Consider the following 21,296-nt stretch of genomic DNA (forward strand, 5'->3'; position numbering starts at 1 on the left):
TCTGCGGATGTTGGCCTGAGAGGGAACAATGCCACTGGTGCAGTATCCTGCCAATGGATTTGCAGGATCTTGCAGAGGCAGCACTGGTGGTACATGTCCAGAGTTTTGAGGTGCCTGGTGTACATGGTCCACATCTCTGAGTCGTATAGGAGGGCGGGTGTCACTATTACTCTGTAAACCATGAGCTTGATGCTGGGTTTGAGCTCCTGGTCTTCAAACAATCTCCTCTTCAGGTTGTGTTGGCACACTGAACGTGGTGTTGAACCTCGTTGTCAATTTCTGCCCTTGTTGACAGTAGACTCTCAAGGAATCAAAAGTGGTCCACGGTGTCCAAGGCCTCGTCATGAATTTTGATAATGGTGGGGGGGCGGCGCAGTGCTGTGTGGAGGGGGCAGGTTGATGGAGGACCTGCCTTCTGGATGTTTCATGAAAGGCCCATGCTTTCATATGTCTTGGTGAAGGCTTGGCGATAGCTTCTAGCTCAGCCTCCGAGTGTGCGCAGCCGCAAGCATCGCCTCCATACTGTAGTTCAATGACAGAGGATAGGATGACCTTGGATTTGGCCTGCAGGTGGTGGAGGTTGAACAGGTTTCCGCTTGTTCTGTAGTTTAACTCCACTCGAGTAGGGAGCTAGCTGAGGGTGAGATGGAGCATTGTGGCAAGGAAGATTGGAACCAGTGTCGGTACGATTGACACAGTATTGCTTGACCCCGGTCCGAACATGGATTGGGCCTGTGGTGGATCCTTTGGTCAGGATCACTGCTTGCACATCATCGTGGAGCAGGCGGAGGATGGTGACAAACTTTTGGTTACAGCCAAAACAAAGGAGGATGCTCTGTAATTCTTCACGGCTGACAGCGTGGAATGCTTTTGTGAAGTGAAAGAGGGCCATTTTATAAGGGTTGGTGCTGTTCCCTGCATTTCTCTTGCAGCTGCCGCGCAGTGAAGATCTTGTCCGTTGTACCCCTTACTAGGCAGAATCTACATTACAAATCTGGGAGGAGCTCTTCAGCCACCGGTAGAAGGCGACAAAGGAGGATTCTTGCATTGACCTTCCCTGTGGCTGACAGCAGGGAGATTCCTCTATAGTTAACGCAGTCAGAACTGTCACCTTTCTTGAAGATGGTCATGATTATGGCACTTCAGATCTCCTGGCATGATCCCCTCATTCCAGATAAGCGAAATGAGGCCATGTATTCACACAATAATGTTTCTCCTCCATGCTTAAGTGCTTCAGTGGGGATTCCATCTACTACTGATGGTTGATGTCTCCAGGCCCTCATTTTTCCCATTCTTCAAGGTGATGGTTACTGCCTCCAGGTCCTCACCCGTTCAGGATCTCCACTGCTGACTCCTCCGCCAGCTGAGAAAAAGTCCCCTGATCTATCGCTGTTTTCTTCTCCCCCACCCCGGGCAGCTCGCTGGATGCACCTTCTGAATTTATGACACACAGACCATTCTGGGTTTCAATGTCATTATCCGACTCTTCACTTGAGCTACTGCCAGCTGGCACTTTATGTTCATCTACACTGTTGACTGTGCTGCTTGTTCCTGCATTATCTTCAAGGCCTCTGGCATCAAGCAGCTCCCCTCAGAACCATCTTCTAAGGCTGCTGCCCAGTTACCGGTGACCAGCAGTGTCAAGATGCTTGACAACTTTGAGAGGTTCAAGATCCTAGACATCCTGTATCTTATTTTGACCTTTCATATGCCTATCCCTGAAGAATACTCCATTATATTAACTGGGAAACCGATATCATTAGCTTTGTGGTTCTGCAATACTTTCCTTCACTCTGTCGTCTTGGATGCCATCTTAGATGCCTGATTTAGTCTTGTATGACGCTTAGCTATCCAAACACCAACTTGGCCATCACCTTCAGAATGTGTGTTGAGCCGCAGTAAATGGTCCACTGGGAGAACAGGATCTTTACCAAAGAAGACGTGGTGTGGCGATTCACCTGTTGAGGAATGTGGGGTTTTTTTTAATGCATAAACCAATTCTGGAAGATACTTGTGCCACTTTTGTTCGCTCTCAGGAGATAGGGTGTGCAATCTGTCATGAAGGATGCAACTGAATCGCTCTCATTGTCCATTGCCCCCTGGATGGTAGGTGGCAGTGTGACTCTTGGCAATCCTGTGCACCTTGCTGAGCTGTCATTTTGCCTTCAAAGTTGCAACTCCTGGGCATTGTGTATTCTGCATGGAATATTTAAAGGATCAAACCAGTTATGCACCAGAACTCGGCCTATAGTTAAGACTTTCTGATTATGGCTGGGAGTTGCCTGTGGAAACTTGAGGAAGACTTCTGTCGGTACAAGGATGTGTTCGGCCCCATGGCTACTGGGATCAAGGACTGTGAAATCCATCACCAGTACTTCCAGTGGCCTAGTAACAGTCAGGGATCCTATGCTGGGTTGAAACGGTCGCAAACAATTGATAATGGGACATCATATACTTGGATTTTCAGAAGGCTTTTGACAAAGCTCCCCACAGGAAGTTGGTCAACAAAATTAAAGTACATGGGATAGGAAGTAATATACTGGCATTGATTAAGGATTGGCTCTCAGGCAGAAAACAGAGCAGGAATAAATGGATCATTCTCGCGTTGTCAGGCAGTGACTAATGGGGTACTACAAGGATCAATACTTGCGCCCCAGCTGTTCACAATATACATCAATGATTTGGATGTGGGGACCAAATTTAATACTTCCAAGTTTGCTGATTTCACAGAGGTAGGTGGGAATGTGTGTTGAGGAAGATGCAAAGGGGCTACGGGAGGATTTGGACATACTTAAAAACATAGAAACTAGGAGCAGATGTAGACCATTCAGCCCTTCGAGCCTGCTCTGCCATTCATTATGATCATGACTGATCATCCAACTCAATAGCCTGCTCCCACTTTCTCCCCATATCCTTTGATCCCTTTCACCCCACCCTTTCGTCCCAAGAGCTATATCTAACTCCTTGAAAACATACAATGTTTTGATCTCAACTACTTCTGTGGGAACGAATTCCACAGGCTCACCACTCTCTGGGTGAAGAAATTTCTCCTCATCTCAGTCCTAAATGGTCTACCCCATATCCTCAGACTGTGACCCCTGGTTCTGGACTCCCCCACCATTGGGAACATCCTTCCTGCATCTATCCTGTCTAGTCCTGTTAGAATTCTATAGGTTTCTATGAGACCCCCACTCATTCTTCTGAATTCCAGCGAATATAATCCTAATCGACTCAATCTCCTCTCATATGTCAGTCCCGCCATCCCAGGAATCAGTCGGGTAAACCTTTGCTGCACTCCCTCTATAGCAAGTACATCCTTCCTCAGATAAGGAGACCAAAACTGCACACAATATTCCAGGTGTGGTCTCACCAAGGCCCTGTACAATTGCAGCAAGGCATTCCTGTTCCTGTACTCGAATCCTCTGGCTATGGAGGCCAACATACCATTTGCCTTCTTTACCGACTGCTGCACCTGCACACTTACCTTCAGCGACTGGTGCACAAGGACTCCCGGGTCTCGTTGCACATTCCCCTTTCAATTTATATCCATTCAGATAATCCTGTTTTTGCTACCAAGATGGATAACCTCACATTTATCCACATTATACTGCATCTGCCATGCATTTGCTAACTCACTCAGCTTGTCCAAATCACACTGAAGCATCTCTGCACCCTCCTCACAGCTCACCCTCCCACCCAGCTTTGTGTCATCTGCAAATTTGGAGATATTACATTTAATTCCCTCATCTAAATCATTAATATATATATTGTGAATAACTGGGGTCCCAGCACAGATTCCTGCGGTACCCCACTAGTCACTGCCTGCCATTTGGAAAAAGACCCCTTTATTCCTACTCTTTGTTTCCTGTTTGCCAACCAGTTTTCTGTCCATCTCAATACACTACCCCCAATCCCATGCGCATTAATTTTACACGCCAATCTCTTATTTGGGACTTTGTCGAAAGCCTTCTGAAAGTCCAAATAAACCACATCCACTGGCCCCCTCATCAACTTTACTAGCTACATCCTCGAAAAATTCCAGTAGATTTGTCAAGCATGATTTCCCTTTCATAAATCCATGCCGACTCTATCTGATTCTGCCACTGTTTTCCACATGCTCAGCTATTAAATCTTTTATAATGGACTCTAAAATTTTCCCCACTACAGATGTCAGGCTGACTGGTCTGTAATTCCCTGTTTTCTCTCTGCCTCCCATTTTAAATAGTGGGCTTACATTAGCTCCCTCCAATCTGTAGGAACTGTTCCAAAGTCTGTAGAATCTCGGAAGATGATCACCAATGCATCCACTATTTCTAGGGCCACTTCCGTAAGTACTCTGGGATGTAGATTATCAGGCCCTGGGGATTTATTGGCCTTCAATCCCATCAATTTTCCCAACACCCCATCAATTTCCCCAACACCATTTCCCTACCAATACTGATTTCTTTCAGTTCCTCCCTTTCATTAAACCTTGTGTCCCCCAACATTTCTGATATATTAGTGTCCTCCTTTGTGAAGACAGAACCAAAGTATGCATTTTGTTAGTCAGCCATTTATTTGTTCCCCATTATAAATTCCCCTGTTTCTGACGGTTAGGGACCTACATTTGTCTTCACCAATCTTTTTCTCTTCACATACCTATAGAAACTTTTACAGTCAGTTTTTATGTTTCCTGCAAGCTTAATCTCATACTCTATTTCCCCCTTTTTTAATCAATCCCTTGGTCCTCCTTTGCTGAATTCTAAACTGCTCCTAATCCTCAGGTCTGTTGTTTTTTCTAGCCAATTTGTATGCCTCTTCCTTGGATCTAATACTATCTCTAATTTCCCTTGTAAGCCATGGTTTGGCCACCTTTCTGATTTACCTTTTGCTCCGGACAGGAATAAACAATTGTTGCAGTTCACCCATGTGCTCTTTGAATGTTTGCCATTGTCTATCCACCATCATCCTTTTAAGTAACGTTTCCCAATCCATCGTAGTTTCCTTTATTAAGATTCAGGACCCAAGTCTCAGAAACAACTACGTCACTTTCCATCTTGATGAAGAATTCTATCATATTATGGTCGCTCATCCCCAAGGGGCCTCGCACAACTAGATTGCCAATTATTCCTTTCTCATTACACAATTCCCATTTGAGGATGGCCTGTTATCTCGTTGGTTCCTCAATGTATTGGTCCAGAAAAACTTCCTGTATACACTCCAGGAATTCCTCCTCTACGGTATTGTTACGAATTTGATTTGTCCAATCTATATGCATGTTAAAGTCACCCATAGTTACAGATGTTCCTTTTATTACATGTGTCTCTAATTTCCTATTTAATGCCATTCCCAACATCACCACTACAGTTTGGGGGTCTATATACAACCCCCACTAACATTTTTTGCCCCTTGGTGTTTCTCAACTCTATCCTTACAGATTCCACATGTAATGAGAAAAGAATAATTGGCAGTCTAGTTGTGCAAGGCCCCTTGGGGATGAGCGGCCATTATATGATAGAATTCTTCATCGAGATGGAGAGTGACGTAGTTGGTTAGTGAGTGCGCAAGAACATGGCACGTAGATTATAATGTGGTAAAATATGAGGTTATCTGCTTTGCTCGGAGAAACAGATGTATTTCTTAAATGGTAAGAGATTAGAAAGTTGTGATGTACAAAAGGATCTGGGTGTCCTCGTCCATAAGTCACTGAAGGCTAACATGCAGGTGCAGCAGGCAATTAGGAAGGCTAATGGTAATATGTTAGCCTTTATCGCAAGAGGGTTTAAGTACAGAAGTAGAGAAGTCTTTCTTCAATTGTATAGAACCTTGGTTAGACCGCACCTGGAGTACTGTGTGAAGTTTTGGTCCCCTTACCTTAGGAAGGGTATTATTGCCAGAGAGGGAGTGTAACGAAGATTCACCAGACTTGTTCCCAGGATGGCGGGACTGTCCTGCGAAGAGAGATTAGGGAAACTGGGCCTGTATTTGCTTGAGTTACAAAGAATGAGAGGTGACCTCACTGAAATGTACAAAATACTTAAAGGAATAGACAGAATAGATGCAGATAAGATGTTTCTTTGGTTGGGGAGTCTAGACCCAGGGGACACAATTTCAAAATAAGGGGGAAGCTACTTAGGACCGAAATGAGGAGAATTTTTTTTTTTACTTTGGAATTCTCTCCCCCAGAGGGCTGTGGCAGCTCAGTCATTGAGTATGTTTAATGTAGAGATTGGCATTTAGAAATCTGACAGTGACGTAAAGAGATATGTAGGTATTGTGTGGAAAAAGACACAAGTGGATGATCAACCATGATCAGATTGAATGGCGGAGCAGGCTCGATGGGCTGAATGGCCCACTCCTCCTATGTTTCCCTGTGGAAATCCTCACCCAACAACACATCTGACGTGAATCTGAGAGGCATCCTTTGAGCTCTCAATATTCATGTCTTGCTGAGGTAAAGGCTTTTTGTGGATATCGTGTGTGAATATATTGTATATTTCTGACCAAGTTTCCCCTTGTAAATGGCATGGGAGGTTTATTAGGTGATGGCTGACTCTGTAAATTCAATAGTCGAAGCAAACTCTGCCTTTTTAACACTGTTCTCGCACATTCTGTTCCTCCTAACAGTGTTCACAGTTTACTGCCAGACAACAGTTCCACTGACAGCTCGGATGCTGAGGAACTATTAAATAAAAAACAGAGGTTGAATGTGTTGCCAGTACTACCCGATAACACCTGCATCGCAGCTCGAGTTCGTCCACTATTGACCTGTAAAAAACGGAGGCTCATCAGGCCCAACAACATTCAGCCACTGAACCGGAAGGTGAGTGCAAAATATAATGTTGTGAGTGAAAACATAATCTTTCTCAACCTCATAATATTTCCGACTGCAGGGCCACTGAGCAAGACAAGAAAGTTGGAGCATGAATGCTTTGCCAGTAGAAGTGGTTGATAAGGTTCTCTTAGAGGCACAGTTGGATGAAGTAGAAGTAGGTATTGGGTTTTGAGGCAAGTGCAAGACAGGGGAGTTGGTTTTGAATCGTACTAGTAAATCATCAACACAGACAGAAGTCGACCAAATAGTCGTCTTGTAGGCTGGGATCTCAGAAACATCACTTAGAAATGTTTGCATGTATTTTGAAGGGTTCATGCATAGGATATTGGATTAAATTCTCAAACAAATTAGAAACTTAATGGTGCGCTTTATTAATGATGCACCTTCGGGGTATCCTGTACGTCATGCTAGCATTGAAAGCTGTATGGCATTTTGCCCATATTAATTCATTGTGTACCCTGGATTCTTGACACATCTTTACATAATGCCAGCATAAAAATCTGGGACCATTCCCACTGATCTGTCAAGCCAGAAGCAGCAAGAATCTTATTTAATATTTGAGTAATTTTCTACCCTCTGCTTTTCGATGCGTAGACGCCTCTGGAGTTCCCAGAACATCCTTCTGGCACAACGTCACTGTCTTAAGTCTAGGTAGCAGGTGTTGTCTGGGGGCTTCAATGCTGAGCTAAATTTTGCATTTTCCTAGCAAGCATTACTGGGTAAAAAAGTGATGAATCCATGTCCCAATTTCTGGGCCTGTAGTGATGCTCAAGCTGACCTGAACTCCAAACAGCTCATAGTTTTGATAAAAGCAAAATAGAGCGGATGCTGAAATCTAAAATGAAAACTATGCTGGAAAAACTGAGCAGGTCTGGCAGCATTTGTGGAGAGAAACAGAGTTTGTTTCAAGTTGAACATTACTCTTCTTCAGAGCTGCTGATTGTCGGCAGATTTGATAACCATGTTAGGGTTAGACCTTAGAGAATGAAATGCAGCAAGTTCAGAGGGAGACAGGTTAGAGTGAGTGAGGGGAGCAGAGAAATTAAGATGGCCGATGACAAGATCAAGAGCGGCTAAGAGACCAGAGAGAGCAGCCCAGGTGGAGAGCAAACAGTGGAGGTAGGTAAAAGGGTCCACTGGCCATTGGGGAGGACTGCTGCCTAAAGAAATGAGCACGAAGACGGTGGTGATAGAAGAAGAGTTCAATGTTGTGTCAACCTCGAAGTTCATTGAAGTGCGCATAAGGGGATAAAACTGAGTCCTTTGCTAAACACAGATCATTCAGTATCAGAGAAGGGAAGGTCAGAGGGTATAGTGAATATGACTAGCTCCTGATTTTTGCAATGGGGCGCACAAAGCATAGCCTGGAGTGTGTTCCGGTAGTCTCCAGTTAGTCCAAAATTTGGTGCTCTTCAAAGTTAAAGATTTGATGGTAACATCTTCAGTACTTTCCTTCATCCTGAAGTTTCATATATTTGAAAGAGTGTTGATTTTAAGGTGACTTAGTTGAAGTTTTCAGATTGAAGATGAGCTAAATTGACCTGGAGAAGTTATTCTGAGGTGGAAGGTTCAAATCCCTGTGAAGAAATTAGAACTGAGAGGAATTCATTGTTATCTTTTCTTAGCCAAAGGGCAGTTGAGTTGTGGCACAAGTTGAAGCAAAAATTGATAGGCTTAGGATACATTAAATATATTTGTGGTGTCATTTTTGGAGTAAGGAGGAATTCAGGGATTAGCTTGGTGTATTGAATGTGGTGAACAGATGGGGAGTTTGGGTTAAGAAATGCAAGATGCTGGTTGATTTGGAGATATGGGATGGGTAAGTCATGTATATTAGGGTGATTAGTTGGAATTTTGGGGCTATGGGTATCACTGGCAAGGCTAACATTTATTACCCATCCTTCGTTGTACTTGAGATGATTGGAGTGGGCTCCCGTCCTAAATCACTGCAGCCCGTGAGATGAAGCTGCTTTATTTATGTAGTTAGGTCAAGAATAATTTTGACCCTATGTCAATGAAAGCATATATGTTCAAGTCTTTGGGTGGTTTGTAGGGACTGGAGGATACTGAGGTGGGTGGTTGAAGTTGGGAGACATGAAAATGATTGGTTGAGATTGTGGATATTGTGGGTGTGGTATCTTACAGTTCATTCAGAGTCCCCAACTTGCTATGGCAACTTGCATATTTTGGGCTGGAACTATGGGTAGTGATGGTAGAGACTCCAACTTTCTTTCCATCACCTGGCTGCTCAGGAATCTCTTCCACCCTGCGTGTGTATTGGAAGTATTTGCAGATTGATGCTCAGCCTGTTGGGCTGCTTTATGGACGTACCTTCCTTGGCCATCAAGTCCTCGGGTGGAACTTAAAATCAGAGCTTCTGGCTCAGAGGAAGTAACACTACCCGCTATGTCACAAGACCTCTGAATGTTATGGTGGATGCTTAGGATTAGGAGACAGCGGGTGATAAATTGGGGTTAGAAGACAAATGAGTGGTTGGGCTCCGGAATATGGGGTCACTTGTTGGGTATACCAGGATGGTACCTGGGAAGAGGGACTTCAGTTATGTGCAGAGTCGAGAGAAGCTGGGATTGTTTTCCTCAGCAGTGATGGTTAAGGAGAGATTTAGGAAGTGTTCAAAATTGAGATTTTGAGTGTATATAAGTATTTCCAGTGGCAGGAGGGATTGTAACCAGAGGACAGAGTTTCAATAGCATGTGTCTCTTTTTTCTGCAATATCTTAAGTCTAAACTTTTCACTCTTCAGGACAGATTTGCAAGAGCAAATCTCAAAGGGATTCCTGCAAATTTGCCCTGATGAGTGCAAGATGAAAAGCTTTGACAGTGTGTCTCTTTTCAGCAATGCTCTAGTTCTTTATTACCAATGACTGGATTTAAGATCATTGGCAAAAGAACTAGAGGGGTGGATGAGGCTTTTTACAAAGTTATGATCTGGAATGCATTTTCTGAAGCAGATTCAAGGGTAACGTCAAGAGAATTGGATATATGCTTGAAAACAAGAACTTTGCAGGGATGTGGAGGAAAAGAGTAATTAAGGGAATAGCTCTTTCAAAGAGCCAGCACATAAATGATGAGCCGAAAGACAGCCTCCTATCCTGTATTATTCTAGTAGGTTCTGTCAGTTAGTTGTTGGGCCTGAGCATGTCAGATGTTCAGTTGGAGCAACAGGTAGTTTATGTTTTGGATGATTACATGTGTTTTGTCTTCCTAATTGCTCCTTTGTATTTAGATTTGTTATTAAATGATTATGTTTGCATGTTGTCCACCAATGAGCAGTGTCCCAATCCTCTTGTATATGCATTGCCAGCTGCTTAACACTTGCTGTGACCTCTGCTCCCTGACCACTTGTCAAAGACTGTCTGATATGGACACACTATTGGCTTCTTTTCCCACCTCATCCTGCAAAGAGGCAATGAGTGAATGCTCAGGATTTTCCTGCACAGTATGACTGCCTAGTTCCCACCCCTGACCAATTTTGGACTTGGCCTAGTTTTTAGAGTGGATGCCCAAATTCTGTTTTTGAAGTGTCCGTGCATATCACAACTGATGCTGAAGTGGTATTGATTAGTGAGATTTTCAAGTTTGTTTCAGTGGCAGCAAAATATGCAAAACTTGAGCCATGATTCCCCACTGTGACCCTCCATTTCCTGATCCATCTGCTTTTTGGACATTTGGCCAGTATCAGGAATTGGGGAGAAGAGGTTTGATGCGTGTGCACCTACACTCAAGCCACACCTCAAAGGTCACAGTTGTTAAATCTTTACTGGCGACTAGTAACATGTGGTGGACCTCACCATGGAAGATTTTGAGTATCATAGTCATTTGGTATTTAATGCAAAGCTTTAAGATGTTGACCACACACCCAAACAGTGCTGTGCGTTCTTTTGTGTGCTTTACATTGTATAGCATGTACTGCCAAATATTGATTTTCTTTCCTGTGTCCTTTGCAGACCCAGCGTCATCTTTCAGTGCGATGTAACTGTGACATCACAACATCTTGCATTATGTGTGGCTCCAAGAATTCTGAGTCACTTGAGAATCGATATGACATGCCCATGTCAGAACGGCTAGCACTGTTAGATCCCTGTCTCCACCCGGTCCTTTCGGTTTCTGATGGTAAGTTCTCTAAAGGCTGCAACTCCGCCTATGTGATGGATACAGTGAAAATGTTAGTTACGTTACTGAGAAAATGAGCGTCATTACCTGATTTGACACTGATGTAATTTTACAGATTCCCAACCCATGGGATTTTTGGTCTGAAATGTGTATTGCAGTTTGCATTTTTGTGAATGTATAATGAATTCAGCTTATGATCTAGTTGCATATTAAGTGCTCCAGATTGTATTCTACTAACAGAGCGTGTTCCTACTTATATTCTCATTATACATGATCTTTCAGTTTTTATGTTGATTGTACGTCAGCTCCAGGGGCATTCCAATTACATAGTATGTGCTTCAGGTTGTTACTCAATTACACTGTGTTGCACCGAGATGCTTTGTGCCCCATTGTATATTTGCACAGCTTGGGTCTCAGTTTATATTTTAGTTGCACCTTTCAGTTACCTAATGTACGTGTCCTCCTTGTTTATGTTCACTCATGGGATGTAGGCAATATTGGCAGTGCCCACATTTATTGTCCATCCCCAATTGTCTTTGAGGAGGTATTGGTGAGGTGCATCCTTGGACTGGCTCAGTCCCTATGGTGAAGATATTCACAAAGTACTGTTGGGGAAAGCTTTCCAGGATTTTGACAAAGTAGTGATGAAGAAATGATTTATTTTTGAGTCAGGATGGTACATGACATGGAGGGAAACTTGAAGGTGGTGGTATTCCCACATAACTGCTGCCCTGTGCTTCTAGGTGGTAGAGGTTGCAGGTTTTGGAGATGCTGCCAAAGAATCCTTGGTAAGTTGCTGCAGTGCATCTTGTAGATGGTATACACTTGCAACTATTGTACACTGATGGTGGAGGGAGTGGAGGCTTAAGGTGTTGGAATGGGTGTCAATTCAGCAGGCTGCCCTGTCCTAGATGTTGCTGTGATAGTTATATTTTTGATCATGTGTGACCCCAGGATACTGATGGTGGTGGATTTGGTGATGGTAATGCCATTTTAGATTCTCTATTGTTGGAAATGGTCATTTCTTTGCATTTGTGTAGTGCTAATATTACTTAGCAAGCCTGAATGTTGTCCAGAATAGTTCATTTTCTGAGGAGTTGCAAACAGTACGGTCATCAACAAGCGGTCTGACCCCTATATTGGAATGGTGCGGGATCATTGAATATAGTTGGGCCTGTGGTTGCTAATGATTAAGAAAGCCAACATGGATTTGTAAACGACAGGTCATGCTACGTGCACCTGATTTGTTTTGAAGAGGTGCCTGAATTGATGGACAGGGGAATACCATGGATGTTATTGATGTGGACACCCAGAGGCATTTGCTCAAATCTATCCTAAGAGTCTGTTGGCTAAAGTTGAAGTCCAAAGAATTGAAGGCAGATTATTGACCTGGTTAGGAAATTGGGTGAGTGGCAGGAGACGGAGAGTAGGGATAAAGGGCAGATATTCCAGTTGGCAGGATGTGAGTATTGGCACCCCACAGGGATCTGTGTTAGGCCCCCAACTATTCATTGTATTTCTTAACAACTTAAATGAAGGGATAGAAAGCTGCTTATCCAAATTTCCTGATGACACGAATGTGGGCAGCATTGTATACAGAAACCTAAAATTACTAGGAGATTCATTGATTAAGTGAATGGAAAAAGCTGTGGCAAATTGATTTCCAAGTAGGCAAATGTCAAGTTATCCACTTTGGATTTAAAAAGGACAGAACAGAGTATTTTCTAAATAGTGAAATGCCAAAAACAGTGCATGTCCAATTAAACTTGGATGTCCCGGTATATAGATCATTAAAATGTCATGAACAGGTACAGAAAATAATCAAAAGGCCAATGGAATGCTGGCCTTTATACCCAGGGGACCAGAATACAAGGGGGGAGAAGTCATGCTTCATCTGTATAAAGCCCTGGGTATACCACACCTGAAATCATGAGAATCAGGGTCATTATGGCACAGGAGGAGACCATTCAGCTCATTGAACCCTTGACAGCTCTCTGTAGAGCAACCCAGACAGTTGCAACCTAAACTTGTAGTTAAGATCACCCATCCCTGGAACCATTCTGGTAAATCTCCTCTGCATCCTCTTACAAGAACCCCCGCATGCTTCCTAAAATGTGCTGACCAGAACTGGATGCAGTACCCTAGTTAGGGCCTAACCAGAGCTTTATCAAGGTTCAGCATAACTTCCCTGATTTTGTACTCAATACCCCTATTTGTGAAGCCCAAGCTGTTGCCTGCTTGCTAATTACTCTCTCAATATATTCTGAAACCTTCAAAGATCTATGCATATGAGCCCCCAAGGTCCCTCTGTGCGTGCACTCATTAGAACGGTGCCATTAAGTCTATTATCCCCCCTGCCAAAATGGATCACCTCTCAACTCAATATTAAATTCCATCTGCCACTTGTCTACCCATTCAGCTAGCCTATTGGTCCTGTTGTGGTCAATTGGTATCATCCTCGCACACCTCCAAATTTGGCATCATCAGCAAAGTACTGTGATCAGCTCTGGGCACCACATCTTAGGATATATTGTCCTTGAAGGGAATGCAGCATAGGTTTAATGATACCTGGACTCTGAGGGTTAGAACATTCTTTTTTTTATTCATTCACGGGAGGTGGGTGCTGTTGCCTGGGCCAGCATTTATTGTTCATCCCTAATTGCCCTTGAAGTGTGAGGATGTAGAGAACTGGAGCTAATTTTTACACACTTTTATTAGCATTTGTTGATAAAGTTGCACGTTACAAGCATACGCCTCTGAACTCGGTCCTAATTTCAGTCTCTTCCCTATTTATAGGGGTACAAGTGAATCACCAGTTCATGTCCATCACCTGCAGACAACTAAAAATAATTAGTATCCCAGTAACCAGGAGGAGACCATTTAACCCCTCAGACTTGTTCCACCATTCATTGAGATCATGGCTGATCCACAAATGAACTCTATATACCCACCCAAACCCCATTTCCCTTTCATACCATTGCTTTACAAAAGAAATGTCAATCTGAGTTTTAACAACTGGTGTCAAATCAGTTGCCGTTGGTGAAAGAGAGTTCCAAACATCTGCCACACTTTGTGTAAGGATGAGTTTGTAATTTGAAACCTGCAATATCTGGCTCTAATTTATCTAACCAGCCTCCCTGAGCAGCAGAAATATTTTGTCTATCTTATCTGTTCCCCTTAATCACTTGGAAATTTAGATCAGATTGCCCCCAAATGTTTTAAATGCCAGGGAATGAATCTTGGGGATTTGAGTCTTTGAGTAAATAAATTGCAAGTTCAGGATTAGGGGACAAACTAAATAAATAAATAAAATAAAATCAGAGCTCTCGGGTGAAATCGGGAAAAACTTCTATGTGCAGAAGATAGAAGAAGTTTGGAGCTCTCGCTTGCCTTGTCTCGCTCTGGCTCCCTCCCCCCACCTGCTGTGCCTCTCTCTCTCTCTCCCTCTGTCTGTCTGTCTTCCCCCTCCCCTCCCTGTCCCCCTCCCCTCCCTGTCCCCCTCTCCCTCTGTCTTCCCCCTCCCCTCCCTGTCTCCCTCCCCTCCCTGTCTCCCTCCCCTCCCTGTCCCCCTCCCCTCCCTGTCCCCCTCCCCTCCCTGTCCCCCTCCCCTCCCTGTCCCCCTCCCCTCCCTGTCCCCCTCCCCTCCCTGTCCCCCTCCCCTCCCTGTCCCCCTCCCCTCCCTGTCCCCCTCCCCTCCCTGTCCCCCTCCCCTCCCTGTCCCCCTCCCCTCCCTGTCCCCCTCCCCTCCCTGTCCCCCTCCCCTCCCTGTCCCCCTCCCCTCCCTGTCCCCCTCCCCTCCCTGTCCCCCTCCCCTCCCTGTCCCCCTCCCCTCCCTGTCCCCCTCCCCTCCCTGTCCCCCTCCCCTCCCTCTCCCCATCTCCCTCTCTCTTCCCCCTCCCCTCCCTGTCCCCCTCTCCCTCTCTCTTCCCCCTCCCCTCCCTGTCCCCCTCCCCTCCCTGTCCCCCTCCCCTCCCTCTCCCCCTCCCCTCCCTGTCCCCCTCCCCTCCCTGTCCCCCTCCCCTCCCTGTCCCCCTCCCCTCCCTGTCCCCCTCCCCTCCCTGTCCCCCTCCCCTCCCTGTCCCCCTCCCCTCCCTGTCCCCCTCCCCTCCCTGTCCCCCTCCCCTCCCTCTCCCCCTCCCCTCCCTGTCTCCCCCTCCCCTCCCTGTCCCCCTCTCCCTCTGTCTTCCCCCTCCCCTCCCTGTCCCCCTCTCCCTCTCTCTTCCCCCTCCCCTCCCTGTCCCTGTCCCCCTCCCCTCCCTGTCCCCCTCCCCTCCCTGTCCCCCTCTCCCTCTCTCTTCCCCCTCCCCTCCCTGTCCCTGTCCCCCTCCCCTCCCTGTCCCCCTCCCCTCCCTGTCCCCCTCTCCCTCTCTCTTCCCCCTCCCCTCCCTGTCCCCCTCCCCTCCCTGTCCCCCTCTCCCTCTCTCTTCCCCCTCCCCTCCCTGTCCCTGTCCCCCTCCCCTCCCTGTCCCCCTCCCCTCCCTGTCCCCCTCTCCCTCTCTCTTCCCCCTCCCCTCCCTGTCCCTCTCCCCCTCCCCTCCCTGTCCCCCTCCCCTCCCTGTCCCCCTCCCCTCCCTGTCCCCCTCTCCCTCTCTCTTCCCCCTCCCCTCCCTGTCCCCCTCCCCTCCCTGTCCCCCTCCCCTCCCTGTCCCCCTCCCCTCCCTGTCCCCCTCCCCTCCCTGTCCCCCTCTCCCTCTGTCTTCCCCCTCCCCTCCCTGTCTCCCTCCCCTCCCTGTCCCCCTCCCCTCCCTGTCCCCCTCCCCTCCCTGTCCCCCTCCCCTCCCTGTCCCCCTCCCCTCCCTGTCCCCCTCCCCTCCCTGTCTCCCTCCCCTCCCTGTCCCCCTCCCCTCCCTGTCCCCCTCCCCTCCCTGTCCCCCTCCCCTCCCTGTCCCTGTCCCCCTCCCCTCTCTCTTCCCCCTCTCCTCCCTGTCCCCCTCCCCTCCCTGTCCCCCTCCCCTCCCTGTCTCCCTCCCCTCCCTGTCCCCCTCCCCTCCCTGTCCCCCTCCCCTCCCTGTCCCCCTCCCCTCCCTGTCCCCCTCCCCTCCCTGTCCCCCTCCCCTCCCTGTCCCCCTCCCCTCCCTGTCCCCCTCCCCTCCCTGTCCCTGTCCCCCTCCCCTCTCTCTTCCCCCTCCCCTCCCTGTCCCCCTCCCCTCCCTGTCCCCCTCCCCTCCCTGTCCCTGTCCCCCTCCCCTCCCTGTCCCCCTCCCCTCCCTGTCCCCCTCCCCTCCCTGTCCCCCTCCCCTCCCTGTCCCCCTCTCCTCCCTGTCCCCCTCCCCTCCCTGTCTCCCTCCCCTCCCTGTCCCTGTCCCCCTCCCCTCCCTGTCCCCCTCCCCTCCCTGTCCCCCTCCCCTCCCTGTCCCCCTCCCCTCCCTGTCCCTGTCCCCCTCCCCTCCCTGTCCCCCTCCCCTCCCTGTCCCCCTCCCCTCCCTGTCCCCCTCCCCTCCCTGTCCCCCTCCCCTCTCTCTTCCCCCTCCCCTCCCTGTCCCCCTCCCCTCCCTGTCTCTCTCTCCCTCTCTCTTCCCCCTCCCCTCCCTGTCCCCCTCCCCTCCCTGTCCCCCTCCCCTCCCTGTCCCCCTCCCCTCCCTGTCCCCCTCCCCTCCCTGTCTCTCTCTCCCTCTCTCTTCCCCCTCCCCTCCCTGTCCCCCTCCCCTCCCTGTCCCCCTCCCCTCCCTGTCCCCCTCCCCTCCCTGTCTCTCTCTCCCTCTCTCTTCCCCCTCCCCTCCCTGTCTCTCTCTCCCTCTCTCTTCCCCCTCCCCTCCCTGTCCCCCTCTCTCTCTCTCTTCCCCCTCCCCTCCCTCTCCCCCTCTCCCTCTCTCTTCCCCCTCCCCTCCCTCTCCCCCTCTCCCTCTCTCTTCCCCCCCACTTCCTCTCTTTTCTCTCTCTCTCTCCCTCTCTCTTCCCCCCCACTTCCTCTCTTTTCTCTCTCTCTTCTCTCTCTCTCTCCCTCTGTCTCTCTTCCCCCCGCCCCCCACCCCCCTCTCGTCTCGCAAGACTGATTAGTGGGGTGGGGGGGGGGAGGTTTCAATTGAAGGGAAGTTTAAAAAATCAAAAAGAAACGAGGGAACGGAGGTGCAGGGTTGTGAAGGGGCAAACGATAATGAAAGTGTGACAGGAAGGGGCAGGAAGTATAAGCAGAAGGGTGCAGCAGAAATCAACCAGAATGAGCAATAATATTAAAAAGTCAAATCTTAAAGGCTCTTTATCTGAATACATGCAGCATTTGTAACAAGATAGATGAGTTGACAGCACAAATAGAAATAAATAATTATGACATCATAGCTATTTCAGAGAAGTGGTTCCAGGGTGACCAAGACTGGGAGCTCAATATTCAAGGATATTTGACATTCTGGAAAAAGAGCCAAAAAGGAAAAGGAGGTGGGGTAGCTTTGTTAATAAAGGAAGATATCAGTGCGGTGGTGAGTAGTGATATAGGTGCAATAGATCATAATGTGGAATCAGTTTGGGTGGAAATAAGGAATAGCAAGGGGAAGAAGTCACAGGTGGGAGTCATCTATAGGCCTCCGAAGAGTTGCCTCACTGTAGGACAAAGTATAAATCGGTAGGCATGTAATAAGGGCGCTACAATTGTCATGGGTGATTTTAATCTGCATATTGGATGGACAAATCAGATTGGGAGGGGCAACGTGGAAGACGAATTTGAAGAGTACATCAGGGATTGTTTCTTAGAGCAATATGTTACAGAGCCTACCAGGGAACAGGCTACTTTAGATCTAGTAATGTGTAATGAAATGGGATTAATAAGAGATAACATAGTTAGGGGTCATCTGGGGGGTTGCGATCACAACATGGTAGAATTTCAAATTCAGTTTGAGGGCGAGCAACTTGGGTCTCAAACCAGTGCCCTCAACTTAAATAAGGACAATTACAGAGGTATGAAGAAAGAGTTGCCTAAAGTAGGCTGGAAAAATCGACTAAGGGGAAGGTCAGTGGATGAGCAGTGGCAGACATTTAAGCAGATATTTCATAATGCTCAGCAAAAATTTATTCCAGTCAAAAAGAAGGACTTGATGAGAAGGATGAACCACCCGTGTTTAACAAAGGTGGTCAAGGAGAGTATCCAATCAAAATCTAAGGCATAAAACGCAGTGAAAACTAGTGGTAGGCCAGAGGATTGGGAATTTTTTAGGAACCAGCAGTGGATGACTAAAAAGCTAAAGAGGGAGAAAATTGATTATGAAAGTAAATTGGCAAGAAATATAAAAACAAACAGCAAGAGTTTCTACGGATATATAAAAAGAGAGAGCAGCTGAAGTAAGCATGGGACCCTTGGAGGATGTGACTGGAGAATTGATAACGGGGAACAGGGAAATTTTAAACCAATATTTTGCATCGGTCTTCACGGTGAAGGACACTATAAACATTCCAAAGATATCAGATAAGCAAGGAGTTCATGGGAGGAAAGATCTTGTAACAGTCTCTGTCACGAGTGACAAAGTAGTTGACAAACTAATGGGACTAACGGCAGACAAATTGCCAGGACCTGATGGCCTGCATCCAAGGGTTTTAAAGGAAGTGGCTGCAGAGATAGTGGAGGCATTGGCCGAAATATTCCAGAACTCTCTGGATTCTGGGAGTGTACCAGCGAATTGAAAAACCGCTAATGTGACACCCTGTTCAGGAAGGGAGGGAGACAAAAATCAGGAAACTATAGGCCAGTCAGCCTAACATCTGTCATTGGGAAAATGCTAGAGTCCATTATTAAGGAAGAAATAGGGCATTTAGAAAAGGTTAACACAATCAAACAGAGCATGGTTTTGTGGAAGGGAAATCATGTTTGACAAATTTGTTAGAGTTCTTTGAAGATAGAACAAGCACAGTTGATAAAGGGGAACCTGTTGAAGATGTGTATTTGGATTTCCAGAAGGCATTCAAGAAGGTGCCACATCAAAGTTGTTGTACAGGATAGGAGCTCACGGTATTGGGGGTAATGGATTGACGATTGGTTAACACACACAAGACAGATTCGGGATTAATGGTCTTTTTCAGGTTGGAAAGATGTAACTCGTGGAGTGCCACACAGATCAGTCCTAGGGCCTCAGTTATTTTCTATCTATATTAATGACTTGGCTGAGTGGGCAGAGTGTAATGTATCCAAATTTGCTGACGATACTGAAAGGTGGGAGGACATGTTGTGATGAAGATATCAGGAATCTGCAAGGGGATACAATATAAGTTGAATGGGTGGGAAAAAACTTGGCAGATGGAGTTTAATGTAGGAAAATATGAGGTCATGCACTTTGGTAGGAAGAATCAAAAGGCAAATAATTATTTAAATGGAGAGAGACTCCAAAAAATGCAACACAGGGATCTGGTGAGGCCACACCTGGAATAACGTCTACAGTTTTGGTTCCTGTGTCTAAGAGAGGATATTCTGGCATTGGAGGCAATTCAAAAGAGATTCACTAGACTAATTCCTGGGATGAAGGGGTTGACTTTGAGGAGCGATCTTATTGAAACGTACAAGACTCTGAGGGAGCTTGATTGGGTAGATGTTGAGATGTTTCCACCAGTGGGGGATTCTCAAACCAGGGACATAGATACAGAATAAAAGGACACTCACTCAAAACTGAGATGCGAAGGAATTTCTTCTCTGAGGGTAGTGGAAGCGAGATCACAAAAGTATTTGAAGAGGAGGTAGATGGATTTTTGAAATATCAGAGATTGATATGAGGGCTATGAGAAGCTGGCACAAAAGAGGAGTTGAGGCCTGGGGCAGATCAGCCATGGTCTTATTGAATGGCCTACTCCCATTTCTTATGTTCACTCGCGCTCTGCACCCCCCCCCCCGCCTTCTGCCTCCCCAGAAGCTGTTGGGATCTGTGTACATTTATTTAGAACCCAATTATATTTTTGTATAATTTGTTTATCAGACATGGTGCAAAATAAATTAATTGCTGCAGCTGGTCACAGAAGCATCTGAAACTGGTGAATGTTATATGTTGTGAAGGATCTGCAGGATTACAGGAACAGGAGATGCTCTATTTAGCTTTGGGAGGATGCTATGGTCTCCTCTTGCCTGCTGGCCTTCTGCCTTACTGCTGAAAAGGACCTGTAGTATAAAGGCATTATCAGAAATATGTGGGGTTGGCAATGATCATGTTCTGGTTTTAGTTTGTCAAAGTCATTACATCACATGCGGCCATTCAGCCCATTGAATCCATGCCAGCTCTCTGTAGAACAACCCAATCAGTCCCAATCCCCACTCTATCCCTGTAACCCTGCAAGTTTATTTTCCTCTGCATTGACTTCCCAACCACACCAACCCCCTCCACTTCTCTCTCTCTCCCCCCACCCAAACCCCCCCCCACACACACACCTTAAACCAGCTTATATTTCACCCCTTTCTTGGACTCACTCAAGTTCTGTCGAAGGGTCATGAAGACTCGAAGCGTCAACTCTTTTCTTCTCCACCGATGCTGCCAGACCTGCTGAGTTTTTCCAGGTAATTCTGTTTTTGTTTTGGAGTTCCTGGTCATGGCCATTTGCTGCGTACAAGAAGGTTTGAAAGGAACAGTTGCTGCTATCAACTTTGCTATCCTTTTCATCTTTGGCCAAAGTTTTCTATAATAGTTGATGCCCACAGCAAAAACATCTTTGTGCTTTAACGTTTCTGCAGGCGTTTTAATGTAGACCTTTTCAGTATCACTCAAGCACACCACCTTGTGGCTGTACCATGCAACTGCAATGAGAGATCTGCGTGCCTTCACTTGGAACAGGAGATAAATAGGAGCAGGAGTAAGCCATTTGGCTCTTTCAGTCTGTTCTGCCACTTAACACGGTCATGGCTGCTCTTCTACCTCAACTCCCATCTTTATCCCCATATCCCTCAATGTCCAAAAGCCTCATAGTTTGTCTTAGAACTATTCAGCGACTGAGTATCCACACTCACAGAGATACAGAATTCCAAAGGCCCCACCTTTTGAGTCAAGAAATTTCTCCTCTCTGCCCTAAATAACCACTTCCTTACTCTGAGACACTGGCCCCATGTTCTAAATTCACCAGCAAGGGAAACATTTTCGCAGCCTTTACTTTGCCAAACCCCTTAAGAATTTTTATTTTTTTCCTTAAAACTATGTAATGGAAGGGAGCAAGCTGTCAACTTGTAATTTAGATACAATTTCAAAAGTTTTCTAAAGATTCTTCTAGTTTTGGATTGAGAACTTTGTCAGGGAGGCCTTCACTCGGTGTTCATCACATCTGCATCAAAGCATTGTACAGTTAATTACTTTGGCATACTATTTCATACTTGTGTCCTAATGCTACCCATTTAGAAATATAACATAAGAAATAATAGGCCATTAGGTCTGGGAGCCTGCTCCGCCATTCAAAAA

The 21,296-nt window shown here is 46.6% G+C and overlaps 1 protein-coding gene across 3 annotated transcripts in view; it reads left to right on the forward strand.

Annotated features, from left to right (window-relative positions):
• Positions 1-21,296, forward strand: part of kansl1b (KAT8 regulatory NSL complex subunit 1b) — a 269,307-nt gene that overhangs the window by 219,576 nt on the left and 28,435 nt on the right. For all 3 annotated transcript variants that reach the window (XM_041217527.1, XM_041217529.1, XM_041217530.1), the window contains 2 exons: positions 6,607-6,802; positions 10,782-10,947. In XM_041217527.1, the coding sequence (XP_041073461.1) occupies positions 6,607-6,802; positions 10,782-10,947 (362 nt within the window). The remainder of the gene's footprint in view (positions 1-6,606; positions 6,803-10,781; positions 10,948-21,296) is intronic.

Source organism: Carcharodon carcharias, chromosome 23 (assembly GCF_017639515.1).
Source record: "Carcharodon carcharias isolate sCarCar2 chromosome 23, sCarCar2.pri, whole genome shotgun sequence".
Taxonomy (NCBI): domain Eukaryota; kingdom Metazoa; phylum Chordata; class Chondrichthyes; order Lamniformes; family Lamnidae; genus Carcharodon; species Carcharodon carcharias.